This window comes from Pempheris klunzingeri, chromosome 7, assembly GCF_042242105.1.
Source record: "Pempheris klunzingeri isolate RE-2024b chromosome 7, fPemKlu1.hap1, whole genome shotgun sequence".
NCBI lineage: Eukaryota > Metazoa > Chordata > Actinopteri > Acropomatiformes > Pempheridae > Pempheris > Pempheris klunzingeri.
In genome coordinates, this window is record NC_092018.1 from 2,196,655 (window position 1) to 2,223,247 (window position 26,593).

Below are 26,593 nucleotides of genomic sequence, written 5' to 3' on the forward strand. Positions count from 1 at the left end.
CCGCAGGTCGGCGTGTCCCGCCGGTCTCGGTTTAATGGCTCTCTATCACCACAGGCTCGTACCCGCCTGCAGACACCCTGCAGACACACGGCGAGTCAGAGTGTGTGTGAGCGAGTCAGTTCGTTTCAAGTTTCAAGCATCGAACCTGCGTCAAATGTTTTGGTCGTTGCTGAGCTGAATCTGGTGGGCGGGAAACATCTCTACAGTCGGCAAAACAAATCTAATCTTTTGGATTTACATTCACTTTTTTTAATCAGAAATGTATTTTACTTGCAATAAAACCTTTTTTGATTGCAGTGTGGAAAGTTTTAAGTTCCTGTTCTGTTTAATTGCACGATAAAGACATAAAAGTAGCCTCATAAGGATACTTTGGTTTTTATCACCTCGCCTGTGTATGTTAAATAAAAATAAACTAGGAACATATTCTAGCTTCTAAAACAAAATGTTGGAAATAATCTGGTTCATTTGATTAAATATAAGAATATTCAGTGAGTCTTCTTTTCAAAAATATAACCCTATATTAGCAGAAACTGTCTTTGTGTCACAAACTGGGATTCTTTCTGAACTCAGAGCAGAAATGTTCCTGCAACTTAAACTCCAATCTGCAGAAACTTAAGTGAAAGAGGAAGAGAGCGCGACACACAGACTGTGGAGGAGGAAGTGACAGAGACACAGTCGAGCTTCTCACCTGTTTCCAAGCCTGATGCCGCTGAGCGCAGTGGTTCCATCTCTGCTGACGAACAGACGCAGGTTGCTGTCTGAAAGCCACAAACACGGAAACGCAAGTTAGCGGCTGCTGACGAAAGCCAGAAGGCATCAACACGCAGACAATAAAATGTGACGAAACACAGAGCTGGAGAAAGTGAAGGAGAGCCGAGTCCAAAGATGGTGCAGGAGTTACAGACGGCGTCTTCGTCAATAATATTCAGTCAAATTAGCTGTAAAGGCTTCACACTGTAAACAAATGAGACCACGCCGGAGAGGGATGGCTCCATCTCACACCAATGACATCCTCACTGCTGGTATTTCTCTCTGTTAAGACTACATTTCCCAGAAACCACTCCTACCAACATAATCTTCTACAGGAAAGCTCCACTGGGGGGCCGCCTCCACCTAACACAGCGATTTCTGCAGCGATCTGCACTCCAGCTTTACCTTCAGTGTTGTTGATATCTGCAAAGTTCTGGCTTTGGACGATTTTCTCCACGATGTCGTCAGCGTCCATGCGAGTGTCGTTCACCCAGGAGGGGTGACTCTCCACCGAGTCCTGCTTCCTCCTGAAATACAATGAACAGAAGAAGACAAGAAGAAAACCATAGTTAGAAGAGGACTGACCTGTACATGTTCTACATTTGTTGTGTTTTTATGCAAATCTGAAGCAGGATGAGTGTAAATCCTACTGATCCTGTGTACCTGGGGGGCCTGTTAGGGGGTAAGACAGGCCGCGGGGGTCGAGGGGGTCTTTCAGGACGTCCGGCGTCCTTGTCGCCCTCAGTAGGTGTGTCAGCGGCGAAGCACAAACCCCCGGAGGCGCTGCTTCCTGTGGAGGTGTTCCTGCGGTGCGTGAGGTCTGACAGGCTGGAGGAGCAGGAGTGCTCGGTGCTGTAGCCTGCAGGACGGCATCAGAGGAGACATTAGGAGGTACCAGAGGTCATCAGAGGAGACATTAGGAGGTACCAGAGGTCATCAGAGGAGACATTAGGAGGTACCAGAGGTCATCAGAGGAGACATTAGGAGGTACCAGAGGTCATCAGAGACATTAGGAGGTACCAGAGGTCATCAGAGGAGACATTAGGAGATACCAGAGGTCATCAGAGACATTAGGAGGTACCAGAGGTCATCAGAGACATTAGGAGAAGGAGACATTAGGAGGTACCAGAGGTCATCAGAGGAGACATTAGGAGAAGGAGACATTAGGAGATACCAGAGGTCATCAGAGGAGACATTAGGAGATACCAGAGGTCATCAGAGGAGACATTAGGAGATACCAGAGGTCATCAGAGACATTAGGAGGTACCAGAGGTCATCAGAGGAGACATTAGGAGGTACCAGAGGTCATCAGAGACATTAGGAGGTACCAGAGGTCATCAGAGACATTAGGAGGTACCAGAGGTCATCAGAGGAGACATTAGGAGGTACCAGAGGTCATCAGAGACATTAGGAGGTACCAGAGGTCATCAGAGGAGACATTAGGAGATACCAGAGGTCAGAGGAGACATTAGGAGATACCAGAGGTCAGAGGAGACATTAGGAGATACCAGAGGTCATCAGAGGAGACATTAGGAGGTACCAGAGGTCATCAGAGGAGACATTAGGAGATACCAGAGGTCATCAGAGGAGACATTAGGAGATACCAGAGGTCATCAGAGACATTAGGAGGTACCAGAGGTCATCAGAGGAGACATTAGGAGGTACCAGAGGTCATCAGAGACATTAGGAGGTACCAGAGGTCATCAGAGACATTAGGAGGTACCAGAGGTCACCAGCATTTGTTAAAAGGCAGCGCATCTTTTCCATGAAACAGACGACAGTCTGCTTCACAAAATGCCGTCGGCGTCAACACCACTGACCTGGGGCCAGTCTGCTCATGCTGTGCTCACACTCTGACGCTATGCTAGCTAACGTTAGCTTCTATGTACTGCAGTGCACACGGGGATGGAATGAAGCGGTGATATGTGATGTTAACACCGGGCTCAGGCATTAATCAAAAGTTAGAGGGGCTTTGTTGCAAGAAGCCTTTTCACATAAATTTAAGCAGAACTCTTCGCCAAGAATGTGAATAATACTAAATTATGTCTCCTTGCTATTTAAAACTGGAAGTAACGTCCATTGTGGAGCTTTGTTTGCTCTTAGTGCAGTTTCTTCTACTCATGTCTGCTGTGACACACTGACATATTTTCCCCATGGTGGGACTAATAAAGGAATATCTTATCTTATCTTATCACAGCATTAGGAGAGGCTACCATGACTCTTTGCCCCTGACGTCTCAGCTCAGAGGGTCACAGGGGAACACAGATTAATTTAATGGGTTCCACAGTTTCCATATCAGGCTCTATAAAGTTTCCTGGAGGGGAGAAAGAGTCTTTTCATCAGTGTAGGGCTTTATGGGCAACAATACAAGTCAACAAAACAGAATAATGTATAAAATAAAGAATAAATTAAGTTTCCAATACAGTGTCCAAAAACAAAATTAATATTTATTATTGGAATTTGGCAGTTCTTCTAAGGAAATTCACCTAAAACACAATTTAACACAAATAACCAACTTAAAATCACTCCAAAAAAATTATAGGGAAATTACAGAAGATAAAATGAAGCGACTAAATCCCCATTTAGAAACTTTTCTGGAATATAAAAAGACGTCAGCAGGAAGCTTTGATGAAACGGTCGTCGGTGAATGTTGTACCTGAGATTTTGCTGTGCTGGCTGGCGTAGCTGGAGTTACGGGAGTGACCAGACTGGAAGACTTCAGCAAAACCAGACTGGTTCACTTCTGATTCATCAAGGAGACCTGAAGAAGACAATAACAACACAGTTACCACATCCACATTATTTATGTATTTTTGGTCAGAATTCTTCTGGGAGTCTTTATGTACGTTCACATCTAGAGCCGGCGGCCATTTCTGACCTGCAAGAGCTGTAATTTACAACTGCGTGTTCCTCTAAAGTCAAAGAACTGGCAAGTTTTCACTCCATCCAACTGGTTAAAAGTAACTGCTTTTATAAATCAATGCTTGTTTGTAATAAAACTTTGAATACTTTTGGACAATCGTGACTCATGACACTTTTTCTCATGTGGAAAAGATGTTTAGGACGGATTCAACAAGCTTGGCCTTTCATGATTCACGTGTTTCAATTTTCCATTTCAACTCAAAGTGGAAGAAAAAAGTCCAAAATACTGCCAGCTGGTTTTCCATGTGAGGAAAATCTCCTCTAAAAGATGATTTTTTAGAACTTTTTCCAGGAAGTTTTGGCTCAGAATGAAAAACGTGGGTCGAGGCAGGCCGGGCGGACTGGAGTCCAGTCTCAAGACCACTTTCTCAGGTGCTTTATACTTATTGTCGTCTTAATTGCCTTTTACATCAGTTCTACAAACAGGTAAGCTGATTTTAAAATCTTTGGGGGTAAAGTAGGGCAGGTTTTTAAGTTAGTATTTAATATATTAGATTGAAACATTTAGAGTTTAGACTGAGAATAGATCAAACATTCTGTCTCAGATGCCTTTGGACTTCAAACATAAGTGTAACTTTGGTATTTTTTTTAACCAGAAACAACTGTTGCATTGCTCTCTTCAAAGCCAAAATCCCTGTTTTAGTGAATGTAGTCTGGTGTGTGTGCAGAGAGCGATATAACGGCTGTTTGTGGTTAAATCTAAAGGATCTTCCAGGTCTCTCTCTGTAGGGATCCTTTCCATAATGCTGTCACACACTTAGAATAACAACTAGAGCCTGAGTCTGAGGCTATCTACTTTTTGTTTAACCAGAAAAAGCCGTTCTCTTGAAAGCCACCAGACTCCATTGACAAAAGCACTAATTATATTTGGCAGTTGCTGGTCTGCTTACTGCCTCCATTGGTTAGTTTGCTCGTGTTATTGAGTGAATTTGGGTGTTTTAAAGGTTAGTTCAGGTCAAATACAGTATTTGTGTAACACACAATAACACAAACAAACTAGCAGATCAAGGCATGACTCCCATGCTCTTTCAGCTAAAATCCCTGTTTTTGTGAATGGAGTCTGGTGTGTGTGCAGAGAGCGATATAACGGCTGTTTGTGGTTAAACCAAAAGGATCTTCCAGGTCTCTCTCTGTAGGGATCCTTTCCATGATGCTGTCACACACTTAGAATAACACTCTGAGCCTGTCAGTGGATCAAATAAGCTCTTTTAGTGGACCTACTTTGCAATGTAATCCTTTGAGGGAACATTCATCAGTCATTGCAGCCCATTTAGCAGCTGCTGGCTGAGACGACCTACTGGACTAATTTCAAAACATTTAATGCCAAAAAATAAAAATAGGGCCCAGGTTTACAAACACTAAGGACAGCCTCTAACTGGAAACAGGGCTGGGATTCAATGATAATTCTGCTCATAAAATCCAAATCCTCTTCAATCTCTCCCTCATCATCTTTTATATTCAGGTTGAGCTAAAAAAGATACAGCAAACATCCCAACACTCAGTTCCCAGAAACACAATATTACATTACTTACACAGCTGCTCTTCGGCTTTCATAGGGAGGAGCGTGACACATGAAGTAAAATATCTTATTTTGTGCTTTTTGTCCAAAATGTTTGTAATGCAAAGACAATTCATGCCTCCTGTGAATATTCACAGGATTCATGCCTCCTTTTTTCAGATATAACAGATGTGTTCTGTTTTTCTTGTCCTCCCCGCTAACAATCTGTCCATCTTATAGATGTTGTTCTGTCTGTGAACTCTCTTTCACACTCAGTTCATGGTAAATTCCTGGGACCTTTCAGGCACCGCTAGTTATTCTAGAAGAAAGAGAAGAACGAAGAAGGAGAAGGAAGAGACGAGGAGCTGTTTTTGTCCGACACCTGTGTTCTTGTAATGTATTTGTTTAATATTAAATAAAGTTATCACAAATACATCATCAGCGGAGCGCTGTAATTGGTTCGCTCTGTGTGAAAACCTGGTCAGACTGATATAACCCTTTGTGTCGCTGCTCTCACTCACACCACAGCTGTGCCATCTAAAATCCAGATCTTTCTCCCCAGACACGAGTTGTACCTGAGTTGATGATGGAGGGTCGAGGCTTGGCGGCTCGGCCCAGAGAGACCCCTCCGGCCGGCCCGGGCTCGGCTGTTCCCTCCCCCTTACAGTCCAGCTGCAGGGTGTGTTCTCGTCCTGGGATGGAGATGGACTTTGCTGTGCTGGGAGGCCTGCAGGAAAAAAAAAAAAACACACAAGTTATCAGTCTGGAACAGATTAAATGAGCACATAGCTGCAGTTCTGCTTAGCTTGGCAGGTTCAGATAAGAGTCATTTTACTGACACCAATATTATTTAACAGAGTTTAACAATCCGGGTTAAGGGTTAAAAATGTATGTAAGAAATACAGAGTCACCCACAAATACATCATTGAGTTGAGTGTGTTTGTTCATTTGTTCACACATTAGCAGCGTCAGTAACATTTTAATAATACTGTGACACTGAGATTCAATGCTTCACTTCTGGTAAGTTGTTTTCCAAACTGGAACGAGTTCAGATTGTAATCACGAGTGAGTTTTACAGATTTAAGAGCCGTCCACACCGAGACAGACACCTACATGATAACTATAAAGATAACAATGTCGGTGTCCAAATTGATGAGCAATAACGTTTCATAAGCAGCGGTCCAGCTGTGTCGGCAGAATCCAGCACTCTGTTACAAGAAATTCACATTTTAGTCTCGTACTTTAGTAGGAGTCAGTTTGATGAGTCCTGGTGATCGTCACAGAGAACATCGCTAAGGACCAAACAAAGACGTCAATATAACGATATATTTATAGTTCTTTGACTCAGTTTCTACAGCTGTAGACGACATCGGCACTTTTTCAAGTTGGAAATGTATGGTTTGGTCGAGATTAAGAAATGTTGAGTCTAAACATTCAGTATTTTTAACTAAACGACAGAGGCAAAGGTGGAAAAACTTAAAAGTGTGAAGTTCAGTGCTGCACATCCACTCCAAACAATAAAATCAATTCAATAAACTACTTTTCAGCTCCTTCATCCTAAAATAAAGTGGTTTGTATTATTTAAAACCAACAGGCTCTTCTGTGTAACGTGTGGTTAATCACTCACGTTTTAAAACATGGATCTCCAGACAGGAGGGTCATCCCGATGATCACCTTTAGAGAGAAAGTAAAAAGAAATGTCACTTATTATTAATCATTATTATACTTTGTATATATATATTTTTACTATAATCATTATCGCTTATTAATCCGCACATCCAAAGGCAGCAAAAAGGGCTCTAAAATCAACACTTTTCTCTAATCTAACATAAAAAAATTTAATATTTTTCCATGATTGTGAAATTGCTGCCTTTATCCTTTGAGGAGCTGTACTTTCCCTTTCCTGAGCGACTGACTGTGTTCCTGTACAGCAGTTAATCAGCATACTGTGTTTGTCACAATCACAATCGAACCCTGATCGTTGTTTTATCAGCTCGTCTCAGTTAATGGAAAAAAGGGTTCAAAAATATAAAGCAGCAAAACCAAACGCAGAAGTTGAAATGACAAAAAATGTCAGAAATGTTTGGTTTTCTTTGAACCTGAGTGACAACAAAGAGCATGTGTCCCCTTAACGGTTTAATTCCCAGGAAGCTCACTGACTTATGAGGAGAAACGGGATGAGTAAACTCCTCATGACCGTCTCGGCTCTTTGTGTTGCGGAGCAGTTTGTGCCGATGACCTCTTGGTGGCGCTGCAGAGTTCCTCAAAATCCCCAGTAAGGAAACCAGAAGCACCTTCACCCACAGAGACATTAAACTGCCCTTTATCCAGTGAGGTTTACACTGCCTGCGTTAAAGCTTTTAATACTTTTCTGCTTTATTGCCCAGTTTAAAACTTCTACTGGAACAAACGGTCATCAAAGTTACTTTACTGTGATGAAGTGATTAAAAGTAGTCTTCTCAGTAAACTGAGGTTTGTCTTTTGGCAGTGAAAGAGGTCAAGTCTGCAGCCTTGCAGGTTACAGGACGCTGATTTCCCAACACGCAGGATTTCAAAATTGACGGTTTATGTTGTAAACAACAGCGGTGCTTGTGTAATTAGCACGCAGTAATCAGTGACTACTAGCATTAGTCATGTATACAGGGACGTGAAAAACCAGATTTCTTTGTGCTCCGTGTAAACGCCACATCCAGAATGTGATCAAAACCAGAATGAGCCTCATAACCGGGATACACATGTGCAGTAAATTCAGTGTCTTTGTGGTTTGGTCAGACAAAACAGGACATTATTTGGGTTTTCTGACATTTTCCAACATCATATAAATGAAACAATCAATCAAGAAACTAACCTGCAGAAGCTCAATAATGAAAACAATCATTCGCTTCTGCTCCGTTCTTTTATTAAGTTTAAAAGAACTAACTAACTAAACCATGTTCAATGCAGCTGCTGAAGCATTTCAGAGCTCCGGCTGCTCCAGGACATCCAAGAACTGTCGCCACATTGTTGTTCAACCCCTTCTGAAACAAATGATTATCATCACTTTTCATTTATCTGCTGATTATTTTCTTACTTTGGTCAATAAAATGCTCATCATAATATCCTAAAGCCCAATGCGGGCTTTGTCCAACAGTCCAAAATCAGCAAAATTTCAGTTTACTGTTGCTTTACGAAGTATTTTACAGAGGAACAAACTATATACAAACAATTATCTGTAAATTGACAAATTGATTAATCAGTTCCTCTGTCAGCTCTGGATGGAACTACAGTTCTAAAATACATTTTCATTTTGACCTTTTTGAAGTCCTTCACCAGTTTTACAGGACAAAAGGGGCCACTGATCCCCGACTTTCCGCTCTGACCGCCTCTGAGTAAGTTTGTGGTGTGGAAACGATCAATGAAAAGGTCGAGGGTCAAAGGTCAAAGTCTCACAGTTAATTATCAAGCTCGCCTCAGGCATCGGGACCTAAAACATTTACACAACTTCACAAATTGTTGTTCGTACTGCGAGGGCACAGATTTTAACACAGCTCCAAATGGATTTCTCCTAAACCCTCCGGTGTTGTGGCTTTAGATGCTTCAAACAAAGACAGATTTTAGAAAACGTCACTGAACGGCGCTCTCCTTGCCTTCAGTATGGAGTTGTCCTGCCGTGTGTTCTTGGTGTCGTACCCCTCCAGCAGGCAGCAGCGCACAGTGGAGCCAGAACCCGCAAACTCCGCCATGTTGAGGTCTGTGAAGCCCAGCTGAGGGGTGAAGGAGGAGGGGAGACCAGGTTTAAGTCTGGATCAACGTCGTTCACGTCACAAGTTTCTGAAGTTTTAACGTATGACAGGGAGCAAAAAAAGTCTAAACAGCTTTAGTCAGATAAAAAGCTTTCGCAGGTACATTTCACGTGGTGATTTAATTAGTTAAAGTCTGTTAATTAAAACATGGAGGGGAGGCCAGAGAAAGACTAAAGTCCTCAGGTGTGACGTGACCCACAGTTTGTGGGTTCACATCTTTTTGCATAAATCAGCATGTTTTGGTTCATTGATTTATCCTGCAAAAACACAACCAAAGGCTTCAACACCTCGTTAGAAAATACAGGAGAGACAATGATGACAAAGGAACAGAGGGAGCAGGATGGGTACAACAGTAAAACAGAGAGCCTACACTGTGTACTTGCTGTACATGTAAGAAAGTCCCTGACCTACACTTACGTCCACAGAGACCTAGATTAAAGTAGATAAGATAAGAACTCAGCCTACATGACCTTTATCTGGGAAAAAACAGCGCTCAGAGCATCTCGCCATGTGGAAACCACCTTTGTCTGAACTGCATTCATCATGTTATTGTAAATGAACTGTGCCGCTCTCTCAAGCTAAAGGTTCCCATTCTTCATTCTGCAGGTTTCCCTTTCTTTGGGAGCTTCTGTTTTCATAGGTGCGTATTTAAGGAAGCCGACTTCTAAGGAGGGAAGCGGGGGTATATTTAGCCAGAGGAAATCTAAATGGAGAGCGGGCAACAACGGAGGAAGCGGCTCCCGTCAGGCAACAACGTCCACAGATCAACAAAAGCTTTCCTTCACCAGGGGATCAACCTTGTAATTTCATTCACGGCACATGACTCATTTGCCAGGAGCTCCCACAGTTACCGTAGAGAGGCGTTGGCAGGATGTTCTGCAGATTCCGGGCAAACGTGAGAATACGGGGCGACACGGTTTTAGTTTATAGTCCCGCCCTGCTAGCGGCGTGCTCGTCAAAGTGTGGGAAATGCTAATATTTACATGATGTGGCATTAAGGTTTAGAGACACTGACACCAGCTCATGTGTCACTGTTTTCATGTGTTTATGAACCTGAGGGGGCGAGACGGCCGAGACGGAGACACAAGCTCTTACCTTCGAATATGCTTTTCCTCCTTTTAGTTCCTGCGGGAAAAACAGGAAGACAGACATGAACTCAGAAAGGATCCAACTGATCCAACTTTATATTACAGAGGCCTCCAATTACAGGGGGAGTTGAAATTACAGGCTGAGTTCCTGGGAACATGGCACCGAGGCGGCCTTCACATTTAGCATCAAGTCTGGGCTGAAATATCCTGGATACACTTTTGGGACAGTCTGCACCATCATCTCTGGTTAATCGAGTTTGGTAGTAGATGCAGTTCTGTTGACGACAGGTGTCGTTTATAACTTCACCAGAGACGATATGATACCAGGCTTTTCATCCCAATACCAAAATTATACTTAAATCAATACATTACCTGGAGGAATATGTGTTTATACAAAAGCCTTCACAATAACATACATCCAGGATGAAAGTGGTAACGTTACAGATGACTAAGATATACTGTGCAGCTGTTGTTTAAAATTTAATTTAAAGAATTATATTTAAATGCAAAAGCAGGTATAAATGTGCCTTATTACAAGGTTAAACATAACGACTTAACACAGTGGTTATATTCAAATCTAGACGCCCTAAAACGCATCACTTTTCTGGCAAATTAAGCCAAGACACACACCTTGTGAATGCATAAAACTGTGTGTAAAGCAGCTAATGTACAAAGGTATAACTGCATGTTCTGACTCAACAGAGGTGCAGTTTTCTGTTCCTCTGGTTCAAATCCTGAACTTTTAAAGGCTCTGTAATCATCTGGTTTACCTCCAGACCCGAGGGGGGGGCACTTTGAGAGTCGTACCTTCCTGACTGACACCCTGCAGACGGATGGATCCAGGACTCCGGTGTGGGGGTTGGCGCTCATTTTAGACACAAAGGTAAACCTCTTCCTCCAGCGAACACAGTTCTCCTGAACCTCCTCTCTGTAAGAAGATGGAAAAAAACAGGAACACATGAATCTAATAAATCTGTGTTCAACAGTTTGGTATTCAGCATTCTTGCGCCTCCAGTGAAATATTCTCTTCTAAATGCCTTCTGCTTCCTCCTCACCTCTTCAGAAGCAGACTCTGGTAAATGAGAACATAATTCACGTGGCTGCTCGCTGAGGCAATAAAACTGACAGTAACACTGAAAAACAACGTAAAGTGGCAGTAACCCCAAGTGTGTGTTTATACACGGACGAGGACGAAACAAGAACTCTTCCAGTCAAGCCCAAAAGTTCTCCACACTTCACATTCTCTATATTCTTTGACTCAAGAGCAGCACATTTTTTCCAGCTGTGTCATCCCCAGCCTCATGACCAGCGAGTCCACCGAGGTTCAGATTTATCACAGCAACACTGAGAAAACATGTTGCGAGCAAGTTTTTCCAAAACTATCTGAACTCCAGAGCTGATTCCCGTGGCTTCGGACGGTTTTAGCTTTGGCTTAACTCCGCTGATCCTTTTTAAGATTTCGCAGGACGTGTAAACTGGTTTGTCTCTCAGGAGTTTTCCCTCCTGCTTTACTGACGAGACAAGCCTGTCAAGGAAACAGTGTTTTCACAGAAGCCTGATGATCGCTGCACACTGTTTGTGGAAAACCTCTAAGTATCCATACATCCTGCTTAACGTGTGGGAACGCAGCAGCAGCAGCAGCAGCAGCAGCAGGCGTACAAAGAGGCCGGCTCTGTTTGCTTCTGAAAACAAAAGCTGATGTGGCAAACAGTTCAACAGACTCCAAGGAAATGTCCTAGAAACACACAGTAAGAGGCAGAACAATCTAGATCTGGGTGGTATGTGATTAAAAAAAAAAGAGTTCTGTTGTAATTAGTGGATAGACAAAAGATAGAAATAACAATAAAACAAAGGAAATAAACTTTAACTATCTGGATAAGCAATAAGTAATTTCAGTTTTGTTCCATCAACGAGTCCAAAAACTCAAAGACGTTCAATTTGCAATGATTTCAACAGAGAAAAGAAGCAAATCATCACGTTTAAGGAGCTGAAACCACTTTTTTGTTCAGCATTTCTGCTTGAAAAGTAAATCAAATGGTTACTTGAATTACAAAACAGTTGTTGATTTCTTGTTTTCTTCTTTGTATTCTGAGATGGTTAGTTGTGCACAGTTGACTGAGCTAAACGGACAATTTAAAGATCGAGTTGTACAGAATTGCAACCAAATAATCAATCAGGACATAATTATCGATGACAAAACTAATCTTTAGTTTCAGCCCTACTCTTGTTTTCCATTAATGTCTTAAACATGCAAAGCCAAATATTAAAACCACCAGTTAGTTTGTGTTATTATGTAAAAGATTAGACTGCAGCCATTGTAACCTGTTCGTGACTGGACCACTTCTAAAGATTAAAATATGTAATATCCCTTAAAGCACAGTACTGTCAGAGGCTGGATTAAAGTTAGTAGATATTACTTTGTGGTGAAGACTCGTTGACTTTTTCCCAATGCTCAGAAAGGGTACAATATAGAAGAAACTGTTAAGAACAACTGAGATACATTGATTATTATTAATATCATAGCATTTTTTCAGGCTATAAGGGTGGTGAACTATTGGCCTTTATCCAGATTTTAAAATGCTCTATACAGCATCTATGGCAGGTAGTTTTTAACAATAAAAAAAGAAAAATAACACACTGCACCGAATGTGTGGAGCAACAGTTCATGGAAATGCATCCAGCTGCTCTTGAGGCAACATCACATCAAAAGTGAGAGGAAAAAGTCACAAGATGGCTAAAATCATTAGAGTTCATCCCGTGGGAACCATTTATATCTGTACCAAGTTCAATTAAATGACACACAAAGTGGCGGACCCTGCCATCCACACAGCCGCACCGCTAGCGTGGCTAAAAAAAAAAATTCTACTGTGTTATTTGTAGTATATAATGAACGTCTCTGGTGCTAAAACAAGGGAGACGGCCAGAAAAAAAACAAAGTCAGGACATTTTAAGTTGTACTTTAAAATGCTACATACCAATTATGCAGGTTTTCATTATTGCCAAGTTATGAGAATCTCTGTGACCATAATTTTGTCAGCGAAACATTTCAGTTAAACACCATCCTGTTAAACTGCACCGTAATTTGTGTAAATGTTCTGTCAATCACCAGTTAAACCAAAAAAAAAGTCTCTTAAATGTCAAACTGCTCACTTTGGGGACCGTTCATTGGAGTCTGTGTGGCAGCGTGCTGAAGGGGGAAGTAGATCAGCTGAACGGCCGAATGTTTCTGGAGTCACTTAAACTGCGTGACGCCTCGTTAATTCCACCACATATAAATCACAGGCGCAGTGCTTCATGGTGAGGCGTGACTGCATTTTAAAATCAAAGGCGAGAGAGAGAAACGCTAGCACACTAATGAGCTGTTTCTATCAAGCCGAGTACAAATTCAGCCTTGATGCACTTTAACCGCTTAAGTTCCAAGTCTGTCATGAGACTTAAATTATGATAACTTAATGAATAACTCCAGTATTTTTATACCTGGGCCCTATTTCTTTTCACATATTTTGGCTTTAAAATCACTGGCAGGTACAAAAGCTTTCAGAATTGGTCCAGTAGCTACCAGCAGCTGAGAACAGGCTGTAATGGCTGTAATGTAATCCTCCAGGGCAAATGTGCCAGAGCAAAGTAGGTCCACTAAAAGTGCTTGTTTGATCCACTGACAGGCTCAGAGTGTTATTCTAAGTGTGTGACAGCATCATGGAAAGGATCCCTACAGAGAGAGACCTGGAAGATCCTTTTGGTTTAACCACAAACAGCCGTTATATCGCTCTCTGCACACACACCAGACTACATTCACTAAAACAGGGATTTTATCTCGCACAACAGATGAATGTCTAGTGTACTGCTCCCTCAACTGATTAGTTTGTTTATGTGTTAAACAAATAGTGTGTTTGATCCAAACTAACCCTTTAAAACACCAAAGCCTCACAATAACACAAACAAACTAACCAATCAAGGCAGCAGCAGACCAGCAGCTGCTGTGTCCTGTTCTCTAAAATCCCTGTTTTTATGAATGTAGTCTGGTGTGTGTGCAGAGAGCGATATAACGGCTGTTTGTGGTTAAACCAAAAGGATCTTCCAGGTCTCTCTCTGTAGGGATCCTTTCCATGATGCTGTCACACACTTAGAATAACACTCTGAGCCTGTCAGTGGATCAAACAAGCACTTACCACTAAACATTAGGATGCATCCTCTGGGAAACATGAATATACACAGTGAATTTAATGGTAATCTGGACGGGGTGTTGTTGAACATAATGGTTGCTTGACTAATGAGATCAATCAACTGATCGAGACATCATAAAATCCTTTTATCAGGAGAATGGGGAAAAAGACCGCTGACACAATTGGTTGATTAATCGATTGAATGATCAGTTAATCATCCTGTTAAAGTCTCAGCTTTATTTTCCTGATTTTTACTTCAAGAACTTCGGTTTTAGTCGTTTTGATTAATTTGAGTCAGTGTACATGAGGCTGTTTGAGTTGTCGCGAAAGACAGAAGGTGCAAATGACACACACACACACACACTCGTTCGTACACACACACCCCATCTATAGTGCAGACTAGCAGCAGCTGCTCCTCACACTCCCCCTCCCCCATCATGTTATTCACTTTTATCCACCATCTCTCCACAATGTCCTGTGTGATTTCAACCACTTCACGTCCGTCACTCTCTTTCATGTCTTTAACCACTTTTTTTTGGACTAAATGACTCATCGAATAGTAGAAAAAAAATAGCTAATATATTATAATATATCATAAACAGGTATTAATTGCAATCCAGCTCCTTTTGACCTGAACGTCAATGATAAATAATCAATAAACAGACTTTTTTCTTTCCCTGCAGAGTTTTAGACCTCTAGTAGTGATGTGGAGGTGTTTTTCTATGACTTTCCCCCCATTTTGTTTATTTTGTTTATGAAGGTGACGTCACACTATTCAACCTCAGCAGCTGATGGTGACACGCAAGACACGCTGCAATGCACCACCAAAAGAAAAGAAGAAGACTCAGAGCTAGTAAACATTAATGTAAAAAAAGCTGGACTGCCCACTAATGTTCATCCATCCAAACAACATGAATTGTGGGTAATTCTGGTATTTTTAATAACACAAACAAACTAACCGATCGACGCAACTCCTGTGTCCTGTTCTCTAAAATCCCTGTTTTAGTGAATGGAGTCTGGTGTGTGTGCAGAGAGCGATATAACGGCTGTTGAATCACGTTTGGTGGCTGCTGGCTGAGGTGATCTACTGGACCAGTTCCAACACTTTTACTACCTACTAGTCATTTAAACACCAGAATATGTACAAATAGGGCCTTCTTATAAAGTTCTCCTTTAAAGATGTGGGCTTACTTAACTAAAAATCATGGCACATATATATAAGTAAAGCACTGGGATGCACAACAAAGAGATGAAAAACAATAAAAACAAAGACCACAAATCATGTTAGAAATCTTCTTTAACTCTAAACCTAAGTTCTGGTCCTACACTATAACCCTCTGAAACAGTGGTGAGGGGTGAAAATGCCCTCAGGATTGTTTGAGGATTTTCCCCTCATCCCTCAAAACAAGTTCTCAGAAGAGAAGAAACACAAAAGCACCCACACACACACACACACACTCGCTCTCAGCTCTTATCAGGACCTCTACGCTATTGGTCCTCCAGTGTGTAACGGGGAGCGTTCCCAAACCACATTCCTCAGTCCAGATGGCTTTGTTCAGACTCCATGGAAACCTCACACTCCTCAAATCCACCAACGCTCTGCCAGCAGCTCAGAGGAGGAGGAGACACTCGCACCAGCACTCTCTCTTTCAGCCCCAGACAGTTTTACAGCCCTCCTCCGTTTGGTTTTACTCTCACCTGCAACCTCCGTGTCTCCTCTGTTCTATCCTGTATCCTCAAATATATGAGTTTTTGTGCAGGCTGTGTTGTAACATTTAAGAGAAACCCATCAGTGGAGGCTTTTAACACACTACAGCTGATTATCCAAGCTCTGACCTTTGCCTGAAACTCAGATCTGTGCTGTTTTGTAATCCGTGTCAACGACAAAGGCCTGCGTGGAGACACAGAGTTTCAGTTCTGACCTGAACTAGATAGATATCTGACACTAAATCAGACCCAGAGGCATGAAGCAAACTTGTGCATCAGCCCTGAAATTAGATTTTGTCTGGGAACACACGGCATGACACAAAAACACTTTTATGAAACAAGACACTGGCCTTAAAGGTGCAGCCTGTAGGATTTAGGGGGATCTATTTGCAGAAAAGGAATGTAGTATTCTTAACTAAGTTTTCAGTGTGATCTAATTTCTTAGTCAGTTAAGCAGAAATGTAAATTTAGACTAGTCCACGAGTCTCAAAGACAGAAACGAGGGCGTATCTAGTTTGCTGAGTGTAGACAGCACCATCCATCTATGCCCTCTTAAAAAGGCACCAGACTCCATTGATAAAAGCAGCAATTTTACCGCACAGAGCACAGGAGGTGCTGGTCTGTCGCTGCCTCTGTCAGATAGTTGTGTTATTGTGTGACTTTGGTGCTTTAATGTGTTCGCTTGGACGCGAACCAACGTGATAATGTGCCAGTAATCCTGCCTGCTTCTCCAAACTGGGGGGCGTACTGTAGATAATACTCCGATTGTGGAGACGGACCTCATGCAGCCACACTTCGGTGAAGTTCATTACTCACACAAGCAGCCTCGTGCATGTTCTAGTTTGCCTAATTTGGATGTTTTGGACATTTAGAGAGTAACACTGTGTAACGGCTCCAGAAAGACACTCGACACGTCCGGCTATAAGAGATTAGATATGAGCAGCACTTCACCAATGAGCTGTTGAATGCAGCCCAGCAGAAGACTCTCAGCTGAAGCAGGCCTCAGTGGAGCTGCTCTCACTGCAGCTCCACAGAGCGCTGTGGGCCGACAGGACAACGCCTGCAAAGAAAAACTAACACAAAGACCGTCATTGTGCGTGTCGTCTTCTGCATTTGTCCCGCAGGCAGTGCTTTCATCAAATTGCACAGGCGAACCAAATCAGCGTATTTCAAACAGAAAACTGCAGTGACCCTCAACCAAACATAATTTCAGACAGCTGAAAATAGAGCAGAACCTGATGTTTCCCCACACACGTCATCGTGAAGACGGAGGAGCAGCAGCAGCTCAGGAAAATGTAGGACTTCTACAATGGCAAGATGAGAGCAAACATGTACATTTAATTCACCGTCACTACGGTTAAACATTCACTAAAAAGAGTCTGAGGTGATGATAAAATCAATCCAACCATCCAAAACCTCAACCCAAGCCAAACACACAGATCATAAGGCAACAGAGAGATGAGCTAAAGTCTGCAGGCCGACCGGCTCTTCCCCGAGCCTGAAGTGTAACATAACCCATTTACATTTACTGACGTTCGATAAGAACAAAGTAGAACAGGCTCAAATTCCTACATCATCAACAATTACACGCAAATTAAAGGAAGGAGGCCAAAAGTCAAAGGCAGAGTCGGCCAACGAGAGATGGAACAAACTATTCCTGTGATCGTATTATATCCAGAATAATTAGGAAGTGTTAAGAAAGCAAATACGAGCTGAAGAAGAGAGAAGTGCTTCTTCGGATTACAGTTTGTGGAAGTGCAGAGACACTGAGGGTTTACGGTAAAGCCACCAGGACACCGCAGATATGAACGTACTTTAACGTACTAACAAACATCAGCAAATAGATTTAAAACTTAAAAAACAGTCACTGCCAAAGAAACGCTCTGCTTTCTCCTCTGGCTGCCAATGTTTTAAGGTCTTATCTTATTTGAGGTTTAAGGTTTAAGACCTTCTTTAAAGGATAAGTTTGTTTTTAAACCTGGGCCCTAGTTTACATATTTTAGTGTCTGAATGAGTAAAAGTGTTGGAACTGGTCCAGTAGATCACCTCAGCTGTCAGCAGCTGGCGGAAACTGCACCTGATCACAGTAGGTCCACTAAAAGAGCTTGTTTGATCCACTGACAGGCTCAGAGTGTTATTCTAAGTGTGTGACCACAAACAGCCGTTATATCGCTCTCTGCACACACACCAGACTACATTCACTAAAACAGGGATTTTAGAGAACAGGACACAGGACTTTGTGTGATTTGGGTGGTTTAAAAGATTAGAACTAACCCTTTAAAACATCAGAGTCACAGAATAACACAGCAGCACTGAGACAACAAACCAAATGTAAAAATACAGTCCAGGTTTAAAACAATCAGAATAACCTTTAAGCTTTATATGAGTATTTTGGCTAAATGTGATTTCGGCTGTGTGACTCTTTGTTGGTGCAGCCTATCTTGCCCACAACACTTTCCTGGTTAAAGGTTAAACTGATTCAAAAAATGCAAAAGGTCACTTGTGTTTGTTCACATGAACCTCGCCTTGGGCCGTTTTTCTTGAATGTTTGAGTATTTACTTCTTCCATTACCGCTCCAGTTCTTTGTCCATGTAAAATGTTAGAGAGTTCTGCGGACTGCAGTGCTTCACGTGTGTGAGTAGATTCATGCTGACATCTAGTAATCAGCCTTCTTGGGAACCCTAACATAATTAAAGTAAATCTATCATGCTGAGCTAACGTTACGGGAACTGGAATCAGATTTGTTTTGACCTTCTCCCTCCTGCCAAAAAATCTGCAATCTGGCAAGACGACAGGTTATTAAAACTCCGTCCAGTGCTCGAGCATGTGTCTCAGTCCATGTTACCTCAGGTTTTAAGTCTTGTTATGTGGGGAAGCTGAAAATACGACAACAAAGAAAGCTTCTCCAGAACGATTCAGACTGAAGACGACGACAAGTGTTTGCACCCTAGAAGTCACCAGAAAGCCTGACGTGTAAACATGAAGTCCCCGACACGGGCTGCCCCCCCAACAGGACCCCAGCATGTGATGACTCAACATGTCAGCAATGCAGCAGCAGCATGGGATCCTTATCTCCCACCCCGGCCGCGTGGCTCCTGGGGGCCCCGGCCGCGGCAGAAACACAAACAGCGGCCGGGCCGGGTCGGGTCGCACCGAGGGCTCAGATAAACAGCCCCAGAGCAGAGTGCTGAGGAAGCAGACAGATCCTGCAGAGGGGACACCGGTGACGTAAGGACGGACCAGGGGCGTTCACGTACCCGGAAGGCCACGGGGTCGATCCCCGCTGACGCTAACAGTCACATGTGCATCTGTTGATTCACTGTAAAGGTGCTAGCATTAGCCAGAATGCTTATTTTCAACACTTGGCCAGATGTTAAATTGGCCGTTAAAACAGCAATAAAACCAGCAACATATGGACCCTTCACCTTTATACTTTCATGGAATAAACTGAGTAAACATTATCTAAAGGGGGAGTCCGCTAATTCTACACTGAGCCTGTGAAAACGGTCACACAGTGTTGTTTCTGGCTCTGGAGGAGCTTTGCACGGTGACGCCATGAGGGACGTCTCCCAGTGTTGAGCTTTGAGGGGATGGAGAGCCAAAGACTCGACAAAATAAAGGAAGCTATCGTAGGTTATTAGCCGCGTTGCACCATTCACTTCCACTGAACTTCCTCTGTCGGAGTCACGACCGTCGCACAAAGGAGGAACTGGCTAGCAAAATAGCCTCAGACACATAAAACAGCCAAGTACAGTAGTTCTTGTGTAGCTTTTAAAAAGTAACGTGTTGTGTGTTTAAAAATAAACATATCTAATCATAAAAACAGACTTTTTCAAATAAAAATGTGATAATAAACAAGACTAAACAAATGTTTCATTATATTTTTCTCAGAGAAACACTGTGGACTGAACGTAAAGGTAAAGGTGATGTAATCACACCGTCATTCAGCAACAACCTGTCACAACTTCCCCTCAAAATGAGCTGCACACACACCGAATCTTAAACCCTTTTTACTATTATTCACCTCCCTATCTGTGCCAACGCAGTTGTCTTACACATCTTTTGGCTTCCAGAAAGACAGGATGTTGTCTGAATTCACACGCCGGGGCAGCAACTTGCCGCTGTGTTTGGTTTGTTGTATAAAAAAAAAAAAAGCAAAACCAACTAAATGGTGAGTTTTCTTGACAGCGATCTCAGTGTAAGAAGGAGAGAAGCTCTAACAATCAATTCCACAGGAATTCCCCTCGATGGAGGAAGACCATTTTTGATTACCTGTCCAGATACCAGAAGAACAATGTTCAAAACACCCCCACACCCACCCACAGCCTCCACCCACACACACACATCCCCTCACATCCCACCAAAACGCTAACGGCTGGAAAAGTGAGATGAAAACAGGAAACAGCTGTCGAGAAGCGGCTCGTCCCAGTCGATTTCTAAAACTCTCCTCACAAACTCTCTGGACTTCTTCCTTCCTTCCTCTTCGCTCGTCTCTTCCTCCTCCGACACGCCACATGTCCAACCTCGCCAGCTTTCCACCAGGTGAAAAAAGTTACACCCTCTCTGGGGCACAAAAGCGCGGTAGGGCCCATTTGGTTGATGCGGTCATTTAGCAACCTGGTAAAACAGAAGTGGTTCCCGGAGGGTTTCTGGCTGCTTCACCCAAACCAACTGTTACACTGGACCCTTAATCTTTGCTCCTAAACATCTCTCTTACCTCTCAAACCATTTCTAATCAGACGATTCTTAGTGGATCCAATGGGTTCAGGATAATTAAGCTAATTTTCGGACATAAAAGCAACAAATCTGCACACTTGAGAGGCTGTGACCAGATATTTATTTTGTTATTTTACTTGATGAATAACTGAAGTGATGAACTAATTATAAAAACAGTGCAGATTCAGTTTCTGTCGAATTAATAATTGATTAAGTGAAAACCTACTTGGCGATCTGGTTCACCGCTACACATCCCAGCTGATATACAGCACATTACGCCCTCAAAACACAAATGCATACTTTTTTTTTGGTAGCAACGTGACGTAAACTGCATCATCTGCTCATGTCCACACGTCTATGTGTGTCTATGCCAACACCCAGTACGATATGTCCAGAACAGCATGCGTGTCTTTGTGTGTGGGAGTGAATACAGAGCTGAAGCCCTGCTCTCTGGAAGTGGCTTTCCTGGTTCGTGCAAAAATAAATATATATTCAATTAGAAGATGAAGAAGAACCACTTAAAAGCTTCAACGCGGCCCTTTACAACAATTCAAACCAGTCAAGTGCTGCAGGCGCCGGACAGACAGTCAGTCAGACAGTCAGTCAGGAAGCTCTGCCAACTCCACCCAAAGGTTCATGGGACTTTTGAGGGTCCCAAGAGCTTCATCCTGAACTAACCTGCTGGGAAACGGTCTGACAGCATGACCGGACAGATATCAGATAAAAATAAAGGAGTTCAAGACCAAATTTAGCAAATAAAGCACCTCTATGTAGTAGTCAGAGCCATTTTAAAGGGAAATTCCAGTGTTTTACAACCTGGCATGTAATCTTTGTTGTATTGGCCGTTGAAACTCATAGAAAAGGCTAGAAACGTCTTTACAGCAGCGTTAACTGGATAAGTTTAGTCTGTTCACATCAGTTAACAGGTTGATATGAACCATAGATGGGAAACCATCAAACCACAGCCTCCATTTATTAGCTATTCTGAAGCTTCCGGTCAAGTCACATGGTCGTCATGAGTTGTTACAGGTGATCATTGATGTTCAAACTGCAGTTTTTTCACTGGGAGCCCCGCAAGTAATGGCAAAACTTCGCAGGTGTGACGATTAAACCCCTTAACCCCCTCAAAGGTGTAGTAAAAAGCATAGAAAAAAGTGAACTTGGTGCTCTGCTGAACTGGAAATGAACACCTGATTTGACCTTGTAAGACTCTGGACACTGTGTGTGTGTACATGTCGGAGCATGTGTGGTTACAATCCGACACTGCTGAGGTTAAATGGACACAGTCTGTCTTGCAGCAGCCTCTCAAAGCTCAACTTTACTTCTTCTTCTCTGCCTTCAACTGAATACTTTGAGAAAAACTGAACATCTACGTCTGAGTCCTTAATCACACCCTCCTCTCGGGTGTCTTTAGCCTCCGACTGCTCCGACATTCCTGTTTTTTCTTGACTTTTAAATACAAACCCCCCCCCTTTTTCTTCCTCTTTTTCTTCTTCCCTTGGCTCTTATTTCCACTCCTGGCGCTTCTTTATCACACACGATAACTTCAGCATCAAAGAAATGTCTCATTACACCCAGAGTCAGTCTGGTGGTCGTGTCTACACGATACTTGGGCTTCATGCAGAAGTGTCAGGAACAGAAGGATTAAAGACATCAGTTAAATGTCTAAAATGTCAAAATAAAATCATTCAAAAGTGTTTTAAAGGACGTGAAGACGTGAATTTTGGTAATAATGGAGACTGGGTCGACATAAATGTTTGGGATTGTTACATAAAGGCGAGCTGGCCACTGACTGAAGAAACGTTTTTACTTAAGTAATAAGTAGAATTAAGTATTTTTCTTATATTGCACAAAAGAGAAAGTGTTTGTACTTTAAAAAAAACATCATAAAAGATCAGAAATATTGACACAAAAAGAAAAACCAGGCAACTTCTGCAGTTTTCTCAGTTTCTCAGTGTCCCTGAACTTGTTCATTCATGTTCTGAGAACAAAGCTGAACTTCCACCAACACTTTTTATGGAACTCTTCTGGTGCTGTCGGCTGCTCTCTGCGTCCAGCTGTGATAAACACACGCCACCATTTTATCTTACTGTGACTAAAACTGTAAAACAACACAAACACGCTCTGTCTGCAGGGACGTCAGTCATTAAAGGTTACGTCAGTCATTAAAGGTTACGTCAGTCATTAAAGGTTACGTCACCACAAACCAGACGACAGCGGATGAATCAGGGTCGACTCATTTTGTGAGTTTGTGCCTTTAGATGCCAAAACATAAGAAGTATTCAGATGTTCTGAGTGTGTTTTAGTTTAGTTTTAAAGTTTAGCAGTTGTCTGATAAGCCTTTAAATTCATAGATCTGTTTTTGCCGATGTTTCAGCGCTGGGCTCTCGACAGCCTGAACGCTTTTTAACAGACCTGAAATCATTCAGACGATCAGTTCATGGACATCCACTGTTTCCTGACGCTCACACCTGCTTCTCCGTGAGCATCTTCAGGCAGCGGGTCGGATTAAAAAGAAAATATCTGAAGACGCCACAAACGGCAGAAGAGAAATCTTCTTTGAGAGCTTGTGATTGTGCACAGTGTAAAGATAACTAGCAGGTTCTGTAACAAATCTTGATTATCAGGTCATGAAGAGACACCGGTGTTGAGTTCACTGTCCTGGAAAGAAGCCGGACGTCTCTATGGCTGATATCTCCAAAACTCAGCTACTCACACCAACAGACGACAAACATGTATTTTTAATTTCGGGGTGAACTGCTGAGCCATTTCTTAACTCAGCAGCGTTAATTCTTAGTGACTAAGAATGTATATTCATTAAGTCTCAGCACTCCTGTGAGGTCGTGACCCTGAATATCTATAAAATGAGAGAAACACTGAAGTGCACTACTGACAGCGAGCGCCAAAACTTTTTTCATACGTCTTCCAGAGAGTTTCTCTGCTGCCGCTGAAGCTCGGTCGTGTCGCAGGAGGATGACAGACGGCCAAACAACAGTCAGCCCGACATACGGACACGTGTGATCCTTCCAGCGAGCCAACAGGGACTCTATGAAGGTTTTCATGTGGTGCAGCACGGTCCGCTGGGTAAGCTCGCTGTTAATTTCTCCCCCCCTCCCTCCCGCCGGTCCCTGACCCACAACAAGACGAGGCCCCCGGCCAGGCCCCCGTACAAAGACCGGGTTTGTCAGATCTGTGACATAACGCTAATCTCTGTCCGCCGCGGAGGGAGCCTCCCTGCGCCGTCGCCTCTTCCTCTGAGAGCGCCTTGTTTTCAGCCACGGAGATGATAACTGAGATGGGAGGGAAGGAATCTGAGCTGTTATATAACCTCCAGAGAGGAGAGCGACCCCCGAGACACCGAGGACCTGAGGACAGGAGCTGAGAGGGAGGGAGCTCGGCTTGTTCTTTCTCGGCAAACTGCAGTTTCTAGTTTGACAAACAAACATTTTTTATGAAGCTTTTCCTCTGGAGGCGGCATGCGATCATCTCACCGGATCATGAGCTCAAAGAGCCAAAGAGCCAAAATGCTTTTGCATCACAACACAACAAAAGGGAACAAGAAATAAACTTTAAACATGTGACATATATAAAAGCCTCCAAAACAAACTCTGACACACACTCATTATGTTAAAGGAGGTTATTCACCCTTTTTTACCGTGAAGTTCAGTGTGACGACCAAAACTTGTGATTCTGCATGTTAGAACAAGACTTGTTGGCATTACAGCTGGTGTGTGTGTGTGTGTGTGTGTGTGTGTGTGTGTGTGTGTGTGTGTGTGTTCCTGTTTTTCAGTTCAACGTGAAGAGATTAAACAGGACTAAGGAGCCCACAGTCGTGTTCGCAGCCCTGTGAGGGTGGTGTGTTTGTACAGTGGAGCTCTGTAGGCAACAATGTTAGCGTTCCAACTGAACCAAAAGTCAGTGGGATTCATCCTCTGGGGACCGTGAACATCTGGAGCACATAAACTTAAGACAGGTTGTGTTACAAATATTGTTGATGATTAGTGAACAAACAGAATCTGTGTTCCTGCTTCAGGACCACTTGATCAACTAAATCAATCTTTTAATAATCCATTTGATCATTTTAAGTCATTTACCAAATAAATGTGTCAAACATTTGGTTCAAACTGAAGATTTACAGCTTTTCTCTACCTGCACACGTGTTCCAACCTTTGCAAAACTCCAGCAGAAGAAGAAGGCAGAAGCTTTTTACACTGAGAGAAGATATTTAGGATTAAATGTCCGCTGCCTTTTCTATCTGTATCTGATTATTTTAACCTTTTCCTGAACTTAACCCGGACGTTTTGGTGCCTAAACGTAACCAAACTGCGACTAAAGCTTAATCCGTGTGTAAAAACAGACAGAGAAGAAGAAGAAGAAGAAGAAGAAGAAGAAGAAGAAGAAGAAGAATCTATCTAATGATTGTTTCTGCCTCACACGCACATCCAGATCCGCTCTTTGCTGCCCGCTGATTAAAGGCAGGAGATCAGAAACCTGATCAAGATGATCACGATCTGTCTGTGTTTACTTCCACACACACACACACACACACACACACACACACACACACACACACACACACACACACACAGAGTGCATGATGCTACAGAGGTCGATCACACACAAAGAGGACGCTCTCCCCTGAACGCCTCAGTCGGCTCTGAGGTTTGAACTTTAACAGACCTGTTCGAACACGAGCTGCTAACGGGGCGCGGAAACAAAAGGAAGAGAGAAGAAACGGGTTCATTAAGACGCCGACACCAAACACAAGCTCATCTTCCACATGTGGCTTTTACTGAGACGAACGAGGCCCAGAGCACATCCACCCTCCAGAGACTCTCTGCCAGTAAAACACTTAGCGGCCCCACAGACACAACGCCCCGTGCTCTTCTTCACGTTAAGGTTAGTTAGTTAGTGAAGGCAACAGAAAAAGGTCTTTGTGCTGCAGGTTTGAAGAGACGAGAGCATCAACAACAAACCAGAGGAAAGAAAAAGGCGTTTTCTGTGACGTCTGCTGACTTCATGTGGGACGCAGCGAGCACCCAGAGGCCCTTTGGACACGTATATACACCAATAAAAGAAAGACATCAGCTGAAGCAGGTTGAAACATTAACCTGTGTGTGTCCCCAACATGTAGGAAGCTGCTGTGTCACAGGGTTTCAGCTCGTGTCTCAACCTGGCGACGCTTTAAAAGTTGAGTTTAAAACAGTGGAGGAGACCCTGAGGAGGAGGTCTGGTCTCCTTCAGGGGGTTAAAAACAAAAAGATGTTGATGTTATCGTCTTGTCTTGTTCACCATGTCGTCATGGTGACTTTTAACCAGATCACAGCCGAGTCCTGGGGGGAGACGGGATCATCTGAGAGGTTCTGCTGTGTTTGGTCTGGTGGTCCAGAGGCCGTCCGGCATGGCAACACCCTGCGTTTAAATCTGACTGCAGCCTTTCATTTCCCAGCCTGAGCAACACAAACCTGGACTGCTTTAGTGCTTTAGTGCTTTATAGGCCCAGTTTATGGAACAAAAAACCCAAAACCATCAGCAGAAAACACAAGAAATCCTGTGAGGTGGCTGCAAAAATCACTGTTTAGTACAACAAGAGAGCCACAATAAGATCAGCTGACATGTAAAATATCATATCCACAACACAGGAGCCAGTAAAATCACTAGAAAGCTGCTTTAAAAAGCACTTTTAACTCATTATAGAGCCTTAAAAGTGGCTTTAATGGAGGAAAAGTCTTTACAAATCATGTTTAAACGCTTTTAAAAAGCCTTTTAAAGGAGTTTTGCATGTAAGAAGTGGTGTTTTCGGCTGTTTTGAGGTGTTTTTACCTGGTAGAAGTGGCGACAAAGTCTCCATCCAGCAGCCGCAGCTTGCAGAAGAGGACTCCGTTGACGAAGGGCACCGCGGTGAGCTCCTCCAGGGTCAGCTGGGTCTGGAACTTAAACTTCTTCTTCTTCACGAAGAACGCCAT

At 43.0% G+C, this 26,593-nt stretch overlaps 1 protein-coding gene across 1 annotated transcript; it reads right to left on the reverse strand.

The window, feature by feature from the left end:
- Positions 1–26,593, reverse strand: eeig1a (estrogen-induced osteoclastogenesis regulator 1a). Its single transcript, XM_070834526.1, has 11 exons — positions 26,451–26,593; positions 10,848–10,968; positions 10,048–10,077; positions 8,797–8,913; positions 6,798–6,844; positions 5,746–5,897; positions 3,407–3,511; positions 1,414–1,609; positions 1,156–1,277; positions 689–758; positions 1–77 (listed from the first exon to the last, which is right to left on the reverse strand). The coding sequence occupies exons 1-11, from the start codon at positions 26,591–26,593 to the stop codon at positions 32–34; spliced, it is 1,149 nt and encodes a 382-aa protein (XP_070690627.1). The 3' UTR covers positions 1–31.

Bases quoted from the DNA above. Each gene is read 5' to 3' on its own strand.
- eeig1a (XM_070834526.1), bottom strand. From the start codon at position 26,593: ATGGCGTTCTTCGTGAAGAAGAAGAAGTTTAAGTTCCAGACCCAGCTG. The intron at 10,969-26,450 runs GTAAAAACACCT...ATCTTCTTACAG, and splicing joins TTTGTCGCCACTTCTACCAG to AGAGGAGGTTCAGGAGAACT. The intron at 10,078-10,847 runs GTACGACTCTCA...TTTTTCCCGCAG, and splicing joins GCAGGGTGTCAGTCAGGAAG to GAACTAAAAGGAGGAAAAGC.